At 43.2% G+C, this 14,419-nt stretch overlaps 1 protein-coding gene across 2 annotated transcripts in view; it reads left to right on the top strand.

Annotated features, from left to right (window-relative positions):
• tex10 (testis expressed 10) overlaps nt 1-13,902 on the top strand; it is a 60,099-nt gene extending 46,197 nt beyond the window's left edge. For both annotated transcript variants that reach the window (XM_008112963.3, XM_016994463.2), the window contains exons 13-15: nt 4,099-4,280; nt 12,624-12,834; nt 13,692-13,902. In XM_008112963.3, coding sequence (XP_008111170.1) covers nt 4,099-4,280; nt 12,624-12,834; nt 13,692-13,805 — 507 coding nt within the window. In that variant the 3' untranslated portion in view covers nt 13,806-13,902. The remainder of the gene's footprint in view (nt 1-4,098; nt 4,281-12,623; nt 12,835-13,691) is intronic.
• Nucleotides 13,903-14,419: the final 517 nt, after the last annotated feature.

The raw sequence follows: 14,419 nt of genomic DNA, 5'->3' as shown, positions 1-14,419 counted from the left end.
TAATTACTCCCTTATTGTTTGTAGCTGTTTGTATCCAGTTGTCTGTGGTAATTGGATTGTACCCATTTTTTTAAAGGTGTGTGAAAATATGTATGATATGTTTGTGTGCGATGACAAGATTCAGATAATACACTTTGCAATATCCATCCCCAAATCTTATTTTGCAATTCATACATGCTTACAGAAATGTTACACTACACTAAACTGGATACAAAATTTTATTGCCAGATTTAAAAAATCTTATGACTAGTCTTTCTTCTAGGAAATTCAAGATGCTTAATACTAAATAGCAACTGATTAGAAAATGAACATACTCTCCATGAAAAGCAGCATTTTTTATTTAGTAGTCAACCAGCAAAGAGCCCCGGTGGCGAAGTGCGTTAAAGCGCTGAGCTGCTGAACTTGCAGGTGAAAGGTCCCAGGTTCAAATCCTGGGAGCGGCTTGAGCACCCGCTGTTAGCTCCAGCTCCTGCCAACCTAGCAGTTCGAAAACATGCAAATGTGAGTAGGTCAATAGGTACTGCTCCGGCAGGAAGGTAACAGCGCTCCATGCAGTCATGCCGGCCACATGACCTTGGAAGTGTCTACAGACAACGCCGGCTCTTGGGCTTAGAAATGGAGATGAGCACCAACCCCCAGAGTCAGACATGACTGGACTTAATGTCAGGGGAAAACCTTTACCTTACTTAGTCAACCAACAACAATGTGGGCTAGGCAAAACTGTCAGAACCCTGCTACTAGAGCCTGGATGTGGCTCTGAGTTTCAGGGTCACTGACATTGATAAGACACCTGCGTCCCAGGACTCGGAGGAGAAACGGCTGATGGACTTGGCGGGGAATTTGCGCGGGGTTTTACTGAGCGGGAAGAGACTGTTCAAATGAGGGGGAGGGTATATAAAGGAGGGTTGGCCGGAGCCTCCCATTCTTGGCTTTTCTGATGTTCATGTTTCCTACAGTAAAAGTTCCTGGTGATACCACAGAGAGTCTCGTGTGTTCATTCAGGAGCGGCTGTGGTGAGCTGACACTAAGCCAAGAATGACTACAGGGGCCAAACTGACCTGGACAATAGAATGCCAGGAAGCTTTCGAAGCCCTTAAAAAGCGTTTTACTGAGGAGCCTGTCCTACAGCACCCTGATATGTCTAAAGCCTTTGTATTACATTGCGATGCGTCAGACCGGGCATATGGGGCAGTTCTGCTACAGAAAGACGAGGGGGGGAACCTGAAGCCATGTGGCTATCTGTCAAAAAAGTTTAGCGATACAGAAAAAAACTGGCCGATTTGGGAGAGAGAAGCCTTAGCGATTCTAAAAGCACTAGAGTGCTGGAGACACTTTCTGGAAGGAAGTGGAACACCGTTTGAGGTGTGGACTGACCATAGAAATTTACAGTATCTAAGATCCCCTCGTAAACTATCAGCGAAGCAAATTAGATGGGCCCAATATTTCAGCCGTTTTGATTTCAGACTCAGATTCTTCCAGGGGAAACATAATATACTCGCTGACGCTCTCTCTCGGATGCCTCAGCACGGGGGAGGAATTCAGGAATCTGAAGGGAGTATTTTTCTTGATAAGCAATGGGGCCTGGCAGTACTAACTCGAGCACAAGCGGCCAAAGAAAACAAACGTACTGCCATTTCCACGGGAGGAGGAGAAATATGGGAGGAAGAGTTGAAGCGAGCGTATGGAATGGACAAATGGTTACAAACAAACAAAGAAAAGGGAGAATTGTGTGGGGATTTGGTGTTTGTAAATAAGAAATTGTATATTCCTGAAAGTTTAAGACGAGAAATGTTAAGGAAGTACCATGATAACAAGGGTGCGGGTCATCTAGGCCCCACCAGGACTATTAAACTGTTGGCCAAACAATGCTGGTGGCCCGGAATGAGGAAAGACGCCAGGGGATACGTCACGCAGTGTGAATTATGTGCAGAGGGAAAAACACCACCGGGGAAGCCCCAGGGGCTATTGCAGAAGGTGGTGGAGCCCATGAGGCCATGGGAATGCGTAGCCATGGATTTTGTAGGCGAACTACCCCCCAGCAGAGGCCACAGATACATTTGGACAATATTGGACCTATTCTCAAAACAGGCACACTTTGTGGCTCTGCCAAAACTCCCTTCAGCTGAAAAACTTGCTGATTTGTATGTGAAGCATGTATATCGCCTACATGGGTGTCCCGACAAGATAATTAGTGACCGGGGAGTCCAATTTACTGCAAAATTTTGGGGAAAATTCTTACAGCTGTTAGGAGCCGAAAGGAACCTGAGCTCGGCCTTTCATCCCGCGACCAACGGGGGGGTCGAACGTACCCAACAGACACTGTGCCAATTCTTAAGGATGTACACCAATTATAGACAGGATGATTGGGCGGACCTTCTTCCGTTTGCTGAGATGGCTTTTAACGGGGCCGTACATTCGGCCACAGGTCGTGCCCCATTCGAAATAGTATACGGACAGGAGGTGGCACCTTTCCCCAGGCTACCCGAGTGGAAGGAAGGGGAGGGCCAGACCGACGAGGAATGGCCGGCCAAAATCAAGCAAGGGTGGCAAACCGTGGTAGAGGCATTGCGGGAAACACAAAAGAAGTACAAGCTCTTTGCGGATCGTAGGCGCCGAGAGGGGGACAAATTGGGCGAAGGAGATCTGGTTTGGCTGAGCACAAAAAACCTGAAATTGGGGTTCCCATCCAAGAAATTGGCTCCACGCTATATAGGGCCATTCAGGGTAGCAAAAAGAATAAACGAAGTGACCTATGAGCTGAGGCTACCAAAGGACCTAGGAAAGGTACACCCGGTATTCCATTGCAGCCTGTTAAAAAAGTATAAAGGAACTCTGGACAGCGGAGAACAATAGTTGTGTTTAATCTTTTCCTTCCAGGACGAAGGGGAGGAGGACGCCATGTCAGAACCCTGCTACTAGAGCCTGGATGTGGCTCTGAGTTTCAGGGTCACTGACATTGATAAGACACCTGCGTCCCAGGACTCGGAGGAGAAACGGCTGATGGACTTGGCGGGGAATTTGCGCGGGGTTTTACTGAGCGGGAAGAGACTGTTCAAATGAGGGGGAGGGTATATAAAGGAGGGTTGGCCGGAGCCTCCCATTCTTGGCTTTTCTGATGTTCATGTTTCCTACAGTAAAAGTTCCTGGTGATACCACAGAGAGTCTCGTGTGTTCATTCAGGAGCGGCTGTGGTGAGCTGACACAAAACTATGGTTAGGTGGATCTGTAGTTAGTTAAGCAAACTAACCCAAAGGGTGCTACTCACTAGTTCTTCTTCTTCATCCTGGAAAGAAGTGACGAGTGGAGTGCCGCAGGGTTTTATCCTGGGCCTGATTCTGTTCAACATCTTTATTAAAGACTTAGATGAAGGGTTAGAAGGCAATGAAGGATTAGAAGTTTGCAGACGACACCAAATTGTGAGGGATATCCAGTACTCTGGAAGACAGGAGCAGAATGCAAAACGATCTTAACAGATTAGAGAGATGGGCCAAAACTAACAAAATGAAATTCAACAGGGACAAATGCAAGATACACCCCTTAGGCATAAAAAATGAAATGCAAAGATACATAATGTGGGGATGCCTGGCTCAATAGCAGTACATGTAAAAAGATCTTGGGAGTCCTCATGGACAACAGGTTAAACATGAGCCAACAATGTGATGCAGTAGCTTAAAAAGCCAGTGCGATTTTGGCCTGCTTAAGTAGGTGTCAAGCAGGGATGTGTTATTGCCCCTACCTTATTTTCCATCTTCATCGCTATGATACTTCACCTTGTTGATGGGAAGCTTCCCACCGGTGTGGAAATCATCTATCGGACAGATGGCAAGCTATTTAACCTCAGCAGACTGAGAGCCAAAACCAAGGTCACCACAACATCTGTTATAGAACTCCAATATGCCGACGGCAACGTTCTTGGCAAATAGGATGTTTGTTAATGCAGAATCAAAGCAAAGGAAGAGCAGGCTGTAAAATCTAACAGGCTGAAGGGCTACTGAAATTGTTACTAGTATTGTTCTCTTAAGAACATAGACACGAAGCAAGAGCTATGATGGAAATAAAAGTCTCTGTATAATGAATTTGTTTTGTTTTGTCTCCTAGGCAGGATTAACCGTAATACCTGATAGCACTGCTGGATCTGTTTTGTGTGCCATTAGTAAGCTCATGGATCAAGGTTGCCTCCTGAACGAAAACCTCTTCAAGTTCCTAGCTTCTTTGTGTTACAGTCTCCTTTTTCTCCTCTTAACAATAGAGCAAGAAGATTCAGAACATTTACAGAAGAGGTAAATGTTTTAATTTTGTTTACTTAACTTTTAAAGTTCTTGCATGTGCAAAAGATTCTTTAGGATAGTATGTACCCAAATAAATAAATATGTACGTATAACTTCAAACTTGCTTATTGAGTTGTTGTATCCTGTTAGTTGTATCCTGCTTATAGTCACCTTAATCTTTGCATTTTGATTGTGGCTTCAGTAATATCCCTTTTCCTAAATTTGAGATATAAATAGTAAACAATGCAATTTTAGAAGCAGTGCTGTTAATTAGTCTATTTTTCTAGCTGAATTCAATGTTCAAAAACGTATGCATTTATGAAATTGGTTTCAGATTGTAGCTGATTGGAGATAAACCAGACAAAATGTTTACTTCCAAAGTTAAGAGTATATTAATGATTTTTCTGCCCAGTAGAAAGATTCCTCGATAAAAAGATTCATTTTTTATTTTGTCATCTTATCAAGTCTGTAATGTTCTCTTTCATTTTTTATTTCTCTTTATATTTTATGGCTAATGTATTTTTTAAAAGCGATTGTCTTTAGGGTTCTCCCCCCACCCCTAATCTTGATTAGATAGTCCCTGCTTCCCTCTGAAATGAACCTCTTGTGATTGGAAAGTTTTCCTTTCTGATGGACACTGAAGAGTGTGTCTTTTTTTGGGTGAGATACAAACGGTGGAGAAGTGCTTGATCTCCAAGGACTTTGCCGCACAATCCCTGAAGAAATTGGCCTCCAGAATCAAGCTTCATTGTGAGAGAACTTGATCAGAGCTGCAGACCAGGTTGCCTTTAACCATTTTTTTCACCTTCCACTACATCTTGAAGCTTCAGTAATCAAAGACAGCAATGGTACTGATGTTGGCTTTAATGCCGACAGTTGTGATGTCTCCTACCACCTTTATTTTTACTGCTTCATCAGTATATAGGCAGTCTTCGAGTTACAAACATCTGACTTACAAACAATGTATGATTAAGAATGGGGGTGAGATAACAGCAAGTGAGAGAAATCTACCCCTAGCAAGGGAAATTCACGCCTCAAAGACTTAGCATGGAGAAAAAGTGTCTCCATTGAAGCTTTATCACCAATCCTTGTTTCCACAACATGCCACATTGAAATCTTCTGAACAGTGGTATAGATGGCAAAACAAACACCACAGGAGCGTTAACCCTTCCATATGCTATTCAAAGTGTGTGTGTGTATACAGCTGGAGTTACACTTAAAAATGTACCTGTTCCAATGTACAAATTCAACTTAAGAGCAAACCTACAGAATCTATCTTGTTCGTAACCTGGGGACTGCCTGTATATGGCAGCTTCCTACCACTCTCACCTGTTTGGTACCAACCACTGTTACCCCAAAGTCTTGCTTGGGGGGCTGCTGGACATCAGAAGTCAAGGGAAACACAAGAACAAATGATAAGTGATCAGTATACTCAAAATGCCATTTAGTCACTTCATCAAGGTCTGTTTTGACACCTTTGTTGTCTGCAGCTGTAGCTCCTCCTGAGAAATGCCTTGGATAGCAACAGTGCTGAGAGAAACTTTACGGAAGCAGTGTGTGCTTATGTGCCATACCTAAGCCTCTCCTGTACATTGAGTTTCTCTTAGGTGTAGATGACCTGCTTTCACACTTTTAGGGACATGTTCTCTACCCTGATCTCAAAATGTTATGACAAAATTTGGGAGAAAACTCTAGAACTTTGCCTCAATATAGGGGTTCTGTTTGCATTGAGGAAAAAGCCAACCAGGAGATAGTATAATCAGAAGTAGAAGTGTTTCTATTCCTTCACATCTTGATCTGAGCCATCCACTTTTGTGGTAGTATCCATCATTCTACATTTCTTGTTGAATTTCGGTGTATCAAGGCCGTTTTTTCTTTGAATATATAGTTGGCTGCAATTCTTGCCTTCCAGGAATTGTGTGTCTAATTTCCATTTTGTAACCCAGTGGTTATGAAATTTCCAAGAGATGAGGCTCATCTTTATCCACCTGTTGCTCTGCCAGCTCTGATTTGGTCATTGAAGCATCTATAGATTAAAACCTTACCCTGAGGTTATTCTGCTTTGTATCCATTATGTCCATGAGGCAGGCAGTAGAGTTCATGGCTTTTTGATCTGATAAGTGTTTACTTTGTTTTCATCACGACAAAATTGTTCTATGTCCTGACACTGCTTTTCTTCCCAAGATAACTTAGCAGTACTTTTGCTCTTCCTTTGCAGGGGCAGCAAGTATAATCTCTGTGACTATCACAATGAGTACTAGAAATTATAGGGCTCTTTATGACATTGCCAGACTACTTGTCCCTGTAGCCCTGAAGGATGGTGGCCTCCTTTGATGACTCTCTGCTTCATGGCATTCCTCAGCCTGAACTATGTAAACTCACTATGTGGTTATACCCTTCCACGTTTACTCAACACTACAGTCAGAACTGCAGAGCTAGGGCAGATGCCCGATTTGGACATGCTGCTCTTCTTGTTACTGTTTAGTGACCTGATACACCAACCTTAGACAAAGTTTATAGTTACCCATTTGTGTGAGGCACAGAGACCATGAAAAATAACAGATTGCTTTACCTGTAACGGTGTTTTTCAAGTAGCTTTCTGTACCCTTATCTCAACAGGTTTTTAGCCCACATGGATCCCCCAATTGGAGTGTTTAGTAGCTTGGCAGAAATTTCACCCTTCACCAAGTATGTCCCAGCCTATGGACCGGGCTGTGGTGCAGCTGCTTAGTAGCCAGCTGCAGTAAATCACTACTGTCAGAGAGATCATGAGTTCGAAGCCAGCCCAGGTCGGAGTGAGCTCCCGACCATTAGTCTAGCTTGCTGTTGACCTGTGCAGCCCCAAAAACGGCTGCATCTGTTGAGTAGGAAATTTAGGTACCACTTTATGCTGGGAGGCTAATTTAACTAATTTACACTATTAAAAAAACCTTCCAGCAGCGTGCAGATGAATGAGGAAGTACTTCATCAAGGACTCAGTGTCACAAGTGGACGGGGAAGCAGCAGCTCCCCGTGTCTGGAATTGAGCATACTCTCATGAAACCGGAAGCTGGAATGTAAATTGCCTCTTTGTCTGTCTATAAACCCTGTTTCCCTGAAAATAAGACATCCCCAGAAAATAAGACCTAGTAGAGGTTTTGCTGAATTGCTAAATACACAAAGAGGTGGTTTGTTGCAGTTTGCACATAAAGTGCGTGCATATTACTTAACTGTACAAAGATCCCACTTGGCCACCACGCTCCCCAAGAGATGCAACAAAAGCAAAACATTCCCATCACATGCACCAGCTGTGGCATGTTCCGCTTTTTCACACAAAAACTAGACAACTACATCTGCTCCAAATGCAAACAGATGACTCTGATGGAGCAGAGGATCCAACAGCTCGAGCACCTTATTAAGACCCTTAAGGACATTCAGGCACTCGAGCTCTTCTTGGACACTGCACAACACGCTGCTGTAGATCAGCAGCCTGCATCACACCAACACCACCAAGACCATGATCAGGAACCTTATGGGGAGATCAACTCAAAGGTAGACAACCCTCAGGCTTGGAAGGAGGTCACCCATAGAAGGAGATGCAGGACCAGGCAGCCTCCGCAGAACTCCTCTGCTCAGCTGCATTTACACAACAGATTTGAAATTCTTACATCATTAACATACAATCAGGAAACACATCTTGTGGAGGACCACAGTTTCTTAGATACCACTCAGTGGACCACCCTGGATCAATGCGCAGGGGATAGCCCTGACGGGGACAGTGCATCACCACAGTCACACTTATGTAATCATGCAAATGCTCCATCCCCAATCATAGACCAGGAGCAACAGGAACATCCTTGGGAGAGTAATGGGCTCTCGGATGTATCTCAATGGATTGTCATTGATGAATGCACTGGGGATATTGAGGAGGAGGACAACACTTTACACCTACATGATTCACTTCAACAGGAACACTCTTCAGGGGACATACACACTGTCTTGCACAAAAGGGACCCTGTCAATCCTCAAAGGAAACAGGTCTTGGTAGTAGGTGACTCCCTCCTTAGAGGAACGGAAGCCATTATTTCCAGACCGGATGGGATGGCTCGAGAAACATGCTGCCTCCCGGGGGCAAAAATACACCATATCACTCAGAGGCTCAGCAGGCTCCTAAAGCCCCATCACCCTCCCCACCTTATGTTGATTCATGTAGGTACCAATGACACCGCTAGGCATACTTTTCAAAAGATCACAAATGATTTTCGAGCTCTGGGAACAAAGCTAAAACTGTATAATGTACATGTGATCTTTTCATCCCTCCTCCCTGTTGTAGGACACGGCTCTACAAGGGCCGGAAAAATAGTACAGGTCAATAACTGGCTCAGAAAATGGTGTCAAGAGGAGCATTTTGGCTTCCTTGACCATGGTCTACTCTTCCAAGAGGATAGACTACTGGCAAGCGATGGGGTGCATCTCACACAAGTAGGAAAACATCTTTTTGCACACAGACTCACAAACCTCATCAGGCGCACTTTAAACTAGATCCACTGGGGGAGGGGAACAACAGCCTGGCGAACACTATATTACCCACGACCACAGGGAACCGCCGAAAGGCTAAACGGAGGGCTGCACAAACACAGCAAGGACCAAGTACAGAGAGCACAATAATCCCAAATAAACAGTTCGAGGGGAGGTCACAGGGGCTTACATGTCTTTACACTAATGCTCAGAGCATGGGAAATAAGCAAGACGAACTCCAACTCCTAGCACAGCACCACACATACGATGTCATAGGCATCACTGAAACCTGGTGGGATGACTCCCATCACTGGAATTTAACCATTGAGGGCTATAACCTCTTTCACAGAAATAGAACAAAGGGGAGAGGAGGGGGAGTAGCTTTATATGTCAAAAACAGTTACGTTGCAGAAGAAATGCAAGACTGTAATCCGGGAAACCAGCTTGAAAGCATCTGGATAAGAATCAAGGGAACCGGGACTCAAAAAGATCTTGTCGTGGGTGTCTACTACAGACCTCCGAGTCAGGATGAAGTACTTGATGAAGCCTTCTGTCAACAGCTGACCAAACAGGCACAAAGAAGAGATATAGTAGTCATGGGCGATTTCAATTATCCCGATATCTGCTGGAAAACAAACTCAGCCAAGAGTACAAAGTCCAACAAATTCCTCACTTGCCTTGCAGGTAATTTTATGGTCCAGAAGGTAGAAGAGGCAACAAGGGGATCAGCAACTCTTGATCTAATCTTAACAAATGTGGAAGACCTGATCAATACAGTTGAAGTGGTTGGATCCTTAGGGGCAAGTGACCATGTGCTCCTGCAGTTTGCAATACAAAGGAATGCTGAAACTAAGACAAGTCAAACACGCATTCTGGACTTTAAGAGAGCTGACTTCCAAAAAATGAAGGAATTACTGAGCGGCATTCCATGGACGCCGATATTAAAAAACAAGGGAGTTAAGGATGGATGGGAGTTTTTCAAAAGTGAAATACTCAAGGCGCAAATGCAAACAGTGCCAACAAAGAAGAAAAATAAGACAAGTGCAAAGAAGCCAGAATGGATGTCCAAAGAACTTCTAACTGAGCTAAAGCTCAAAAGTGACATGCACAAGAAGTGGAAAAGGGGAGAAATCACCAAAGAAGAATTCAAACGTATAGCCAACACCTGTAGGGAAAAGGTTCGCAAGGCTAAAGCGCAAAATGAGCTCAGGCTTGCCAGGGACATAAAAAACAACAAAAAAGGCTTTTTTGCTTACGTTGGTAGAAAAAGGAAGAAAAAGGAGGCGATAGGGCCATTGCAAGGAGAAGATGGGGTGATGGCGACAGGGGACAGGGAAAAGGCAGAACTACTTAATGCCTTCTTTGCCTCGGTCTTCTCAGAAAAAGAAAGCCATCTTCAACCTCAGCAACACGGAATGGACGAAGGATTGGGGGAAATCCAACCCCAAATAGGGAAACAAGTTGTCCAGGAACACTTGGCCTCTCTAAACGAATTCAAGTCCCCAGGGCCAGATCAGCTACACCCAAGAGTACTGAAGGAACTAGCGGAAGTTATTTCAGAACCACTGACAATTATCTTCGAGAGTTCTTGGAGAACGGGAGAAGTCCCAGCAGATTGGAGGAGGGCGAATGTGGTCCCTATCTTCAAGAAGGGAAAAAAGAACGACCCAAACAATTACCGTCCGGTCAGCCTCACATCAATACCAGGCAAAATTCTGGAAAAGATCATTAAGGAAGTGGTCTGCGAACACTTAGAAACAAATGCGGTCATTGCTAATAGTCAACACGGATTTACCAAAAACAAGTCATGCCAGACTAATCTGATCTCTTTTTTCGATAGAGTTACGAGTTGGGTCGATACAGGGAATGCTGTGGATGTAGCGTACCTGGATTTCAGTAAGGCCTTCGACAAAGTCCCCCACGACCTTCTGGCAAACAAACTAGTAAAATGTGGGCTAGACAAAACTACGGTTAGGTGGATCTGTAATTGGCTAAGCGAACGAACCCAAAGGGTGCTCACCAATGCGTCGTCTTCATCATGGAAAGAAGTGACAAGTGGAGTGCCGCAGGGCTCCGTCCTGGGCCCGGTTCTGTTCAACATCTTTATTAACGACTTAGACGAAGAATTAGAAGGCACGATCATCAAGTTTGCAGACGACACAAAACTGGGAGGGATAGCTAACACTCCAGAAGACAGGAGCAGAATTCAAAACGATCTTGACAGACTAGAGAGATGGGCCAAAACTAACAAAATGAAGTTCAACAGGGACAAATGCAAGATACTTCACTTCGGCAGAAAAAATGGAAATCAAAGATACAGAATGGGGACGCCTGGCTTGACAGCAGTGTGTGCGAAAAAGACCTTGGAGTCCTCGTGGACAACAAGTTAAACATGAGCCAACAATGTGATGCGGCTGCTAAAAAAGCCAATGGGATTCTGGCCTGCATCAATAGGGGAATAGAGTCTAGATCCAGGGAAGTTATGCTCCCCCTCTATTCTGCCTTGGTCAGACCACACCTGGAATACTGTGTCCAATTTTGGGCACCACAGTTGAAGGGAGATGTTGACAAGCTGGAAAGCGTCCAGAGGAGGGCGACTAAAATGATTAAGGGTCTGGAGAACAAGCCCTATGAGGAGCGGCTTAAAGAGCAGGGCATGTTTAGCCTGCAGAAGAGAAGGCTGAGAGGAGACATGATAGCCATGTACAAATATGTGAAGGGAAGTCATAGGGAAGAGGGAGCAAGCTTGTTTTCTGCTGCCCTGCAGACTAGGACACGGAACAATGGCTTCAAACTACAGGAAAGGAGATTCCACCTGAACATCAGGAAGAACTTCCTCACTGTGAGGGCTGTTCGGCAGAGGAACTCTCTCCCCCGGGCTGTGGTGGAGGCTCCTTCCTTGGAGGCTTTTAAGCAGAGGCTGGATGGCCATCTGTTGGGGGTGCTTTGAATGCGATCTCCTGCTTCTTAGCAGGGGGTTGGACTAGATGGCCCATGTGGTCTCTTCCAACTCTACTATTCTATGATTCTATGATTCTATGATAAGGCCTCCTCCGAAAGTAAGACCTAGTAAAGTTTTTTTTTGGAAGCATGCAGGATTGGTAAATGTACATACCATAGATGGTTGTACATAGAAATAAAGGTATTAACAAGAAATAATAATAATATAACAATAACTTTATTCCTGTATTCCACTTCCATCTCCCAGAAGGGACTCAAGGCAGCTTACCAGGGACAAGCCCAACAACAACATAAATTTACATATGAGCAGAAATTTAAAACAGTAATTTAAAAACAGCATAGCAATAAAATATAGTATAGACATTCTTGAAAGGATTCGCAGTTTGGTTATGCTGGTTTGTGATAACAACTACTGTACAGTAGATAATAAATTTTCATTTTTTAAAAAATTCAACCATAAATGTGAATTCTTCTTTGTGGAAAAATAATACATCCCCTGAAAATAAGACCTAGTGCATCTTTGGGAGCAAAAATTAATATAAGACACTGTCTTATTTTTGGGGAAACAGGGTATGTTGTATGTCTAATGGCATTGAATGTTTGCCATGTATATGTGCATTGCAGTCCGCCCTGAGTCCCCTTCAGAGTGAGAAGGGCGGAATATAAATACTGTAAATAGATAATTAAATGAGTGAAACTACTGCCCCCTCACGTTTTGAGATCTGCCAATAGGAACCTGAAAGAGAGGAGGCAGGACAGGTTATGGAGAGCACAGATGTATGAGGGCACAAATCAGTTTTGTGTGCTGTGGTTTTTAATTTTGATTTGTTCAGCACACATACCACACATTTCATGTTCACTCTTCAGACTGACAGACTATGTTCTGTTTCATTACAGGGATGTGCTGTGGGGGGCCTGCATTTCAGTGCTTACTACCTTGCCTCGGATTTTGAGACTGATGCTCCTGAGCCTTCAAGTGAACAGAGTCTGTCGAGAAGAATTGCCTGTTGTGGCTCAGCTCCTGCGTTTACTGATGCAACACGGGCAACTTCGGAGTCATATGGTGGCCAATGAGCCTCTGGTGAAACAGGTTGTTAGAGATATGATGGTAAGAGACAATTCCCTCTTTTTTTATCTACAGTGGGGGAAAAAGGTATTTAGTCAGATACCAATTGTACAAGTTCTCCCACTTAAAAAGATGAGAGAGGCCTGTAATTGACATCATAGGTAGAGACAACATGAGAAAACACATCCAGAAAATCACATTGTCTGATTTTTCATGAATTTATTTGCAAATTATGGTGGAAAATAAGTATTTGGTCCATAACAATACTTCGTTATATATCCTTTATTGGCAATGATAGAGGTCAAACGTTTTCTGTAAGTCCTCACAAGGTTGGCACACACTGTTGCTGGTATGTTGGCCCATTCCTCCATTCAGATCTCAAGAGCAGTGATGTTTTGGGGCTGTCACTGGGCAACACGGACTTTCAACTCCCTCCAAATACTTTCCCCTCCCCATTGTAATCAGAGTTGGAAAGTCTTATCTTATTAATGTCTTATTATTATCTTAAATTACAGTTTTATGTAAATATTTGAAAACATTTAACCTACTGATGCCTCAAATAATGTAATTCTATTAGTATCTATATTTATTTTTATTTTTGAAATTTACCAGTAGCTGCTGCATTTCCCACCCTCGTCTTATACTCGAGTGAATGCGTTTTTGTGGTAAAATTAGATGCCTCGGCTTATATTTGGGTAGACTGATACTTGAGTAAATATGGTATGTTGTTAATTTTACATTTGTTGTCTTATCTAGATTATAAAAGTGGAAATCCAAAAAGTAGTTTATTACCTTGTTTTGTTTTCAGTTTTTGTCTATTTTTTTCAGCAGTAGTCCACCTAAATGAAATTTAAAGTGATATTTACAGTCAATTACACCTCCTTTTTCTCCTTTTTTAGGCGCTGAAGAGTGGTGAAACTCAAGAGCAGTGGCTAACAGATCTCCATTACTATTTCAACATATACTTAGCTGCACATCCCTTGGGTTGTGGGGCAGCTAACACAGTCTATTAAGGAGAACAGTTGCATTTAGTTTAAAATCTTTTGTGTTCATTTTGGTATGAATGCAAAATCATAATTTTCTGTGGAAATTAAAATATGTTTTGTAAAACCTGTCCATGTTTTATTTTTATAGCTGCTTTTATTGTAGAAAAATATAAAAATAGCCATCACAAGCATAGTTGAATCTAGTCAATGAATAAATTGTAGTGGGAGGACAATGACGGCAAATACTAGTTTCTGTGCAACTGTGGATCTTTTAAGGCTGGCATCCTGCATTGCAGTTAAAGATTAACAACCTACACAGTCCAACGAAAAATATTTTTGTCTTGGTGTCTTTGTTTTTAGGCCTGTTCTTGGGATTAGTTGGGGTGTTGATTCAGAAAATTACATTGGGGAGATCATATCAGGTTTTATTTCGTCGATATGGTTATGGTTTTTTATGGGCGAGCAGATGAAGACTGGTATACGACATGTTCTGTATTTCAAAAACTAAAGCTGATAGGGGAAAATCGGTGCCATTTTTGGAATAAGTAGGTCAAATAAACTCAGAAACAGGGCTAATATTTGAGGCACCAAAATGTGTGCTGGCCAGTAATAATCAGTACACCCTAAATGCTCTATGGTTA

Source organism: Anolis carolinensis, chromosome 6 (genome assembly GCF_035594765.1).
Source record: "Anolis carolinensis isolate JA03-04 chromosome 6, rAnoCar3.1.pri, whole genome shotgun sequence".
In the NCBI taxonomy this organism is placed as follows: Eukaryota; Metazoa; Chordata; class Lepidosauria; order Squamata; family Dactyloidae; genus Anolis; species Anolis carolinensis.
The sequence above is the reverse complement of the archived record's forward strand: the minus strand, read 5'-3'. Positions and strand labels throughout refer to the sequence as shown.